Raw genomic sequence first — 8,436 nt, forward strand, 5'->3', positions numbered from 1 at the left:
TCGCGCTGCGCTCGCAGGGACCCGATCCCCTTTCTGCAGCCCGACAGACCCCCTCCGGCCCCCACCGTCTCTCCCTTCCTCCGGTCTCCCAGTCGTCCCTGGATCCAGCCTCCCACGCGTGTCCCCGTTGGGGAGCGGAGGGGGTGGAAGGGGGGTGTGTGTGTGTGGGGGGGAGGTTGGGGCCGGCGGTTCCCATCCCACCGGGGACCGGGAGGCAGAGACAAAGGCGGTGAAATATCACCGCACGGCTAAAGCCGCTCCGAGCCCCGCCGAGCCCTTAACTAGATCGTTAGGGGATTATCCGCGCCCTAAGCACCCGCGGGGCGGGGGGGTGGAGGGGGCGGCGGCCGCCCCGTCCCGTTACCGAGGGGTCGGCGCCGGTGTGGGAGGCGCCGCGCGGAGCTGCCCAGGAGCCGGCGGCGACTGGAGACCGGTCTGCGGGGAGAACCGAGCGGCCAGCGGAGGGACCGTGATCGGTACCGGGGCGGGGGAGGGTCGCGGGGGGCTCCGTCTGTCGCCCTCCGGGGGGGGCCGGAGGGGACCCGAGGCTCGACCCGCGCCCGCCTCCCCCCCCCGGCTTTCCGTGGGGGGCGGAAAGTTTGTGCCCGTGGTGGTGGTGGGGGGGGGGTTGGGGAACGGGGGGGCAGATCCCCGGGTGTGCGGCGGGATCGTGCCCCGACAGCCCGAGGGGGCTGCCACCGGCGGGGGGGGGACACGCGTGGGGACCGGGGTTAGGGCTGCGGGCAGGCGGGGGGTCGGAGGTGGGAGCAGGCAGGGAAGGAGCCGGGGGGGTGGTGAGGAGAAGGGAGGGGGTGGAGGGGTGGGGGTCTCTCTGTGCTTTTGCGCGGATGGGCTCAGCTTTATCCAGGGCTGTAATCCCCCCTGCTCCGGTAATTAAAAACTCCGCATTACAAGGAAAACGGTGTGCAGGGAAATGTAATCAAGTCTGGAGGGGCTTAACCATCTGGTAAAGGTTAGGGCCGGCACGGCGGGGGACGCGGCCGGGGGATTTGGCAGCCGCCGCGATCCGGGCTCCTCTTAATCTACCGCGGGGACGAACGCAGCATCTGCGGGGTAATACCGGTACCCAGGGCAAACGATCGGCCTCTCTGGAGCTCCCACCGCCGTCAACGGGACCTCCCCGGGGCTAAGCCCCCTCCCCAGGTGCGTCCGGCTCCGGTAGACTGATTCTGGTGCGGTGCGGGGGTCCGGATCGCATCCCCTCCCTGGGACCAGCAGGGACAGGGTTAAGCGGCTGCCAGGGGCCGCGGGTCGACCCCCTCCCCTCCTCACCCACCCCCAGCTCCGGGCAGGGCCCTCCCCCGCCGCCCCGGGCAGCCTGAAACTCTTTGGAAGTGCAAGGGGCGAGCAGGAGGCGACGCGGCGGCGCGGGTGGGACCCCGCGTCCCCGGCAGGGCTGCGGCACCATGGGGACCGGGCCAGGCTCCGGGCGGGGGCAGCTCTTCCTCCTCTCCATCCTCTTCCTCCTGCTGTCCGGGTCCCCGGCACCGCGCCCGGCCGGCGGGCAGCTGCGCTACGCCGTGCCGGAGGAGCTGGAGCACGGAGCTTTCGTGGCCAACCTGGGTGAGGACCTGGGGCTGGATGTGTCCACCCTGTCCGCGCGGCGGTTCCGCATCGTGTCGCGAGTCGGGGCCAGGCCGTACCTGGAGGTGAACCTGGAGAACGGGATCCTCTTCGTCAATGAGCGCATCGACCGGGAAGAGGTGTGTGAGGCCGGGGGCACCTGCCTGCTCCACCTGCAGCTCCTGGTAGAGAGCCCGCTGGAGCTCTACCGCGTCGAGGTGGAGGTGCTGGACATCAATGACCACGCGCCCACCTTCCCCTGGCAAGAGTATGTGCTGGAAGTGGCTGAGTCGGCTGTGCTCGGGGCCCGCTTCCCCCTGGAGAGCGCCCAAGACCCCGATGTGGGTACCAACTCGGTGCACACCTACCGGCTCAGCCCCAACGGGTTCTTCTCCCTCGAGGTGCAGACACGCAGCGACGCCAGCAAGTTCGCCGAGCTGGTGCTGGAGCGCGCCCTCGACCGCGAGCAGCAACGCGCGCACCAGGTGCTGCTCACCGCGCTCGACGGCGGCGTCCCCGAGCGCTCGGGCACGGCTCACATCCTTGTCACCGTGCTGGACGCCAATGACAACGTGCCTGCCTTCGACCAGCCTTTGTATGGTGTCAGCCTTCCTGAGGATGCCCCGGCTGGCACCTTGGTCATCCAGCTCAATGCCACTGACCTGGATGAGGGCTCCAACGGGGAGGTCGAGTACTCCTTCAGTGGGCACGCACCACCGCGCGTCCGGGAGCTTTTCCACGTGGAGCCCCGCAGTGGGCAGGTGCTGCTGAAGGGGCCGCTGGACTACGAGCGGGCAAGCCTCCATGAGCTGTATGTGCAAGCCAAGGACCGTGGCCCCTCGGCCGTGGCTGTGCACTGCCGGGTGCTTGTGCACCTCCTTGATGTGAATGACAACGCTCCAGAGGTGACCCTCACCTCTGTGTCCACGCCTGTGCTGGAGGATGCCCCACCAGGCACCGTCATCGCTGTCATCAGTGTTCTGGACCGGGACTCTGGGGACAATGGGCGTGTGAGCTGTGAGGTTGGCCCTGATGTGCCCTTTGAGCTCCGCTCCTCCTTCCGCAACTACTACACGCTGGTCACCACTCAGGCACTGGACCGGGAGGTTGTTCCTGAGTACAACGTCAGCATCACAGCACGGGACATGGGCTCACCTGCCCTGCTGACCCGCAGCACCTTAACTGTCCCAGTGTCTGACGTGAACGACAACGCCCCACGCTTCCTCCAGCCCTCCTACAGCGTCTACGTGATGGAGAACAATGCACCAGGTGCCTCCATCTGCTCTGTCAGTGCGCTGGACCCTGACTGCCAACAAAACGCCTACCTGTCCTACTCCATTGCCGATGGGCACATCCATGGCATGCCTGTGGGCACCTATGTGTCCATCAACTCGGACAGCGGGCACATGTATGCCCTGCGCTCCCTCGATTACGAGCAGATCCGCAGCTTCCAGATCCAAGTGCAAGCACAGGACGCGGGTTTCCCCCCACTCAGCACCAACGTCACCGTCCACATCTTTGTGCTGGACCAGAATGACAACGCTCCTGTCATCGTTTCCCCCATGCCACGCAATGGCTCCGTGGCCACTGAGCTGGTGCCGCGATCGGCTGGGCCTGGCTACCTCGTGGGCACAGTGTCAGCCGTGGATGCGGACGCGGGGCTGAACTCTCGCCTCTACTACCAGCTCCTCCAGGCCACTGACTTCACCCTCTTCAGCATAGCACCGGACACGGGCGAGCTGCGCACCCTCCGCTCCTTTCTGGAGCAGGATGCAACCCGGCAGCAGCTGGTGGTGCAGGTGCGTGACGGTGGGCAGCCAGCCCTCTCTGCCACCGTGTCCCTCCTGCTGTCGGTGGTGGACACCATGCCACAGACTCTCTCTGACTTCAGCGAGTTTAGCCTCCCTCCGGAGGCCTCCTCATCCTCTCCACTCACCCTCTACCTCCTGGTTTCCCTGGGCTCCATCTCCTTCACCTTCCTCCTCGCCATCCTCATCCTCACGGCTATTCGGTGCCGCGGGGAGCAGCGCTCCCGCCAAGGTGACGGCTGCTCACTGCCCCGCTGTCACTGCTGCCCCGGGTCCAGACCCTCTCCTGATGGCCTGAAGACATCCAACCTGATGGCACAGCCCCCTGCGGGGACCGCAGCTGCCACCTGCCTTGACGTGCCTGGGGGTGGCCCGCCGGGCTACTGCTACAAGGTCTGTCTTGGTCCTGAGTCTGCTCAGAGTGACTTCATGTTCCTCAAGCCCTGCAGCCCACCCCGGAACAATGAGAAGGACACTGGGAAGCAGTCCCGGGCAGGCCAGCATCCTCAGGTCTCCAAGCAGGTAACGGTGCTGCTTACCGGTGCTCCACAGGTCCCCCCCAGCCCCCTCCCTCAGCCTCTGCCGCAAGAGAAACCAGGCACAGCTTTTTCCAGAGAATAATTGTCGCCTTTGATCAGTGTGGGAGTTGGGAGCCATCAGGGAGAGGGAAACTCTCTGCCTGAGCTTCCCAACGGGTCTAATTACCGGGGGACAGCAGGCTTAGCTGAGGCAAGAGGAAATCCCTTCCCACTGCCTTTTGCACCCATCAGAGGCAGCGGAGCTGCTCCAGTGCCCCAGGGGGGAAGTGGGATAGGTGGGGGTGGCATCTCCTTTGCGTGGGTGAGCAGTTCACACTGGGGCAGCCCAAGCTGCCATTCTGCTTCCCCCCTGCTAGCGGGGTCCCCAGTGTCCCGCTGCTGCACCCAGGGCTGGGCCTGGCTCTGCCACCATCATTATGTCCCCAGTTCAGGCACCAAGGTCTGGCCACTGTGCTGCACCGGGCTTTTCTGGTAGGGAGGGAGTGGGGTCTTCAGGGCAGGATTTGGATGTCACCATTTGTTAGGTATTGAAATGAGGAACATCTCATTTTCCCCATGAAAGGCTCTTCCCAAAACGCGATTACAAGGATGGAGAGTGATGAGGCGTCTAATCCACTTACATCTGACTTTTAATAAAACAGCCCTTCCGAGGAGAGCCCGAGACTCTCTGCCAACCATCTCCCCCTGCACATCTCCTGCACCGCTGGACTCACTGTCTAATACCATCAGATTTCCCCCTAGTTGTTTGCAGCCCCCCTGGGACGTGGGGTGCAGGGGCAATTCCTGCACCTCTCACCTGTTGATGCCCAAGAACCTGGGCTAAGTTACCATCCCACCTGCAAAAAAGGTGGGTTTGGGTTGTTTTCTAAATGAACAGAAAGAGGAAAACCCCTTGCAGTCCCTGGAAGGGAGCTTAGCACTTGAACTCCTAGAGATGGAGAGTGAGCCCCAGACAACTCCAGCGTCTCAGGAAAGTGGGGAAGGTCCAGAAGAGAACAGGCTGACTCTGCACTGCCTCACTTTCCCTAAAATGGGAATGTGCTGCTTGCTTCTCCACAAAGGGAAAGCAGAGATGGGGTCCCACATCCCTGGTTCGCAGAGACTCCCGATCACCAGTCTTGCCCTTCCCTGTGTTTTCCAGGTCAAGCAGCCCAACACGGACTGTGCGCCTCCCAGCATGCAGCGCCCTGCCCTGAAGAGGTAACGACCCCAGTGGTGGGGGATGTGGGCATGGGGAGGTTATCTCCAGCATGGCCTCAAACCTGTCTCTTCTCTTTAGTTCCCAGAGTCTGGAGGATGTGGGGGACATCCGCAGAGCCCTCCAGAAGGAGCACGAGAGGCTGTGCACACTGGTGACCCCCGTGACTGGTTAGTACTGGGGCACTGAGGCTGGGAAAGAGCAGACCCTCTTGTTGCTTGGTGGAGATGTAGTGGTGGTGGTGGGGGAGAACACATCCCTGGTCCTAACAATGGTAGAGCTTTGTGGGGTGGAAGGGTTGTCCAGGCTTCAGAAGGGCATTTGGTGACACATGGCTGTGGGCTTGCACCCTGGGACGTGGATGGGGCTGTCCCACTGACCTCCCCTGACCCAGTCTCACACTCATCTTTCCTTCAGAGTTTCAGAAGGCTTCAGCAGGCACCAACAGCATCTGGACACCCCAGTACAGCCCCCTGTACCCGGGACACATCCCAGCCCTGGATTATCAGCACAATGTCTACATCCCTGGCACCCCCACTCTGCTTTCCAGCAAAGAGGGGCCCCTCTTCCTGGGCCGGGAGAACAAGAACAGCTTCTCCACCTTTGGCAAGAGGAAGAAGATGACAACTTACTGTGACATGCAGGACAGTGTGGTCATCAACAACGACCTGAAATAGTGACCAGCACTGTCCTTGGATGGTTCTGCCCTGGGCATCACTCCCATTATCTCAGCTGCTAGGTCCACCCACAGCACACAGCTCCATGTATGGACTGCTCAGGACTTTGTGAGGCTGCTGTGCCAGTGGCCTGTCTGGGCATGGGGGAAGAATTTAAGGAACAAGAGACTGAGAAGTGATCAGGATGGGGGGGGGGGGGTAGAGGGGAGAGGGGGTATGGGGGTGTTTCTCCCATGTCACCCTGCAGAGCTGTGGCGCTTGCAGCAGATGCTGTTTGGGGTATGACCAGATTGAAGCTCATCTGCCTTCAGTGTACCCATTCTCATGTCCCCCTGGGGACCAGCCATCTCTGTGAAAGTTGTCACTTCTTTGTCTTTGTCTGGCTGTGTGGATGTACCGAGCTGCATGTCCCTATTTCTGTCCCAGCTGGCATGGAAAATGGACACAGACCAGGCCTGCTCCAGTCAAGCCTGACCTGCCATACTGGTGCAGTGACTGTCGCTCTGTCCCTGAGATCCAGCAGGGTATGTTACATACCCAGGGCAGCCAATAGTGTCCAGCTCCTCTGGAAACTGAGAGGCAAGTCCAGCCATCGTGGGTGCTTTCCTTCAAACCCTGACCTCACACTTGCAGGGCTGGAGACTCCAAGTCTGGGACATGGACAGGGTGCAGGACACTGTAAAATCTTTGCTCTGGGAGCAAGGTGGGCTGGAACACACAGAGACACACAAGGTGCTGGGTAACTCTCCAGTCCAAGGCAACATGGGCTGAAAAAAAGACAGTTTCCAGCCCTCAGAAGGTTCCCAGCCAAGATGCCAGTCCTCTTCCCCTCCCCTCCCCTCACCCAGATCACTGTTCTCCCCAAGTCCTGAACGCCTGTGGGAGCTCCTGTACTGGGGCTCCCACCTGCACAGGACAGACATCTCCCACTGTACCCTGCTTCTCCTTGAGGACTTTTATCTGGCAGTCAGGAGCCTTCAAGGGCAGGAATCCAACCCCAGAACAGTCTTTCCCCCCCCCCAGCACTGCTCCCCCTACACCTGTCCAGCCAGCCTGTCTGCCAGCATTGCTCCTGTCACGGGACAGTTCATTTCCAACCCATCTGTGCAGAACATGACAGCTCTTTCCCAAGCAAGTTCATCTCACGATGTCTGATTTGTACCAATAAATTGTATTTTAATAGCTCACTCCGGCTCCTGGCTGTCCCTGGGCTGCCCATGGCAGCAGGAATCAAGGCTCAGCTCCTGGAGGAGGGCTCTAAGTTCCACCAGATGTGTCCCCCTGGCCTCCTTAATTGCTGGAGTTGCTCAGGAGAGCTCATTTTATTCACCTGGGTGCTGGGGGGTCAAGGACTCGGGGAGGACTTTGGTGTTAGAGCCGGGAGGAGCCACGTGCTGGGGATGTCACACAGCTCCTTGCTCCATCTTGGGCAGAGACTCTGCAGGGATTTGCACCAAGGGGTAGGCACGGAGTTCCTTGATCTGCTGGGGAGAGGGGCTGGGGCTGGCAGCAGGGACTTGCTGTGGTTATTGAGCTTTCTATGGCCCATTTAAGTTTTCCCCTCGATCCTGGGCTCCCCAGCATCTTGCCCAGGAGTCACAGAGGGGACCGACTGCCAGGGAATAACAACAGCAAGTACCTATCTGCTGGTGGGCTGAGTCTTGATGTGGGAAGGGGTTCATCTTTGGATGAAGTCCTGAGGTGGCCACAGCGTGACTCTTACCCCCTGCTTGCTCAGGGTCTGGCTGGGGAAGGCTGCAATGCGGCTTTCGGGATTAACCCAGAAACGTCCTTGTCTGCAAGTGGATAACACACTCTTCAGTGGGCATGAGGGGCAGGGAACACTCAAAAGAGCCCCACAGGAGTCAGGGACCCAGGAGGGGTTTGGACATGAAAGGGACCTGGCTGCTTCCACTGACTTCGGTCCCAGCTCACATCTGCCTGGCTGTCAGGAGATGAAATATTCCCTGGCCCAATTAGATGGTAGGTTGAAGGATTTTAAGCTGCTGAGTGCATCCTTCAACACTCTATGCAGAGTGGTAAGGGTACAAAAAGACCCCCAAACGGCCACTGCCTGAGCCCCCTGCTCAGCATTAGCTTGTTTCACGGCTTCAAAAGAACAAATGAATTATGTAAAATGGTACAATAACATGAGTAACAGCCTCAAGAAATAATAAAAGCATCAAATTGACTTGATTCCCTGCAGGGGCAGTGAACATCTCCCTCTCATGGATCAGCTCTGGCAATATCTTCTCTGTCATCTTCAGGCAGTGCTAGTCAGGCACCAGGAGAGAAATGCAGCCCCTCTGCAGCGGGTCACAGGGCTCAGCCCCAGACCCTCCACTGAAGGGCCAGGCTGTCAGCAGAAGTACCCAGTACACTTCCTCCTGGCACCCGGGATCTAGGCAAATGCATGGAGCTGATTCCCAAAGGGAGGTCGCAGAAGGGATTCCCCCAGAACTGTATTTGCACCCCTGTCACTGGAAATTCATGCTGAGCACCCAAGCACCCAGCTTTTGCCACCGAGGGTGTCACTCTCCAGTGTACTCTGTTGGTGACCTCCCTCTCCTTTACTCCTGGCCATCCTCAGCCCAGGAGATGAGGTAAGTACACATACTCACACACACACA

The 8,436-nt window shown here is 60.7% G+C and overlaps 1 protein-coding gene across 1 annotated transcript; it reads left to right on the forward strand.

The window, feature by feature from the left end:
* Positions 1–1,427: 1,427 nt before the first annotated feature.
* On the forward strand, positions 1,428–5,806 carry LOC311195473 (protocadherin-10-like; the record flags this gene model as incomplete). Its single annotated transcript, XM_084268877.1, has 4 exons — positions 1,428–3,914; positions 5,073–5,131; positions 5,211–5,299; positions 5,547–5,806. 4 exons carry the CDS (start codon positions 1,428–1,430, stop codon positions 5,804–5,806), a joined length of 2,895 nt encoding a protein of 964 aa, XP_084125003.1.
* Between the last annotated feature and the right edge of the window lie 2,630 nt (positions 5,807–8,436).

This window comes from Gallinula chloropus (genome assembly GCF_964237585.1).
Source record: "Gallinula chloropus genome assembly, chromosome: 10".
Classification (NCBI taxonomy): Eukaryota; Metazoa; Chordata; class Aves; order Gruiformes; family Rallidae; genus Gallinula; species Gallinula chloropus.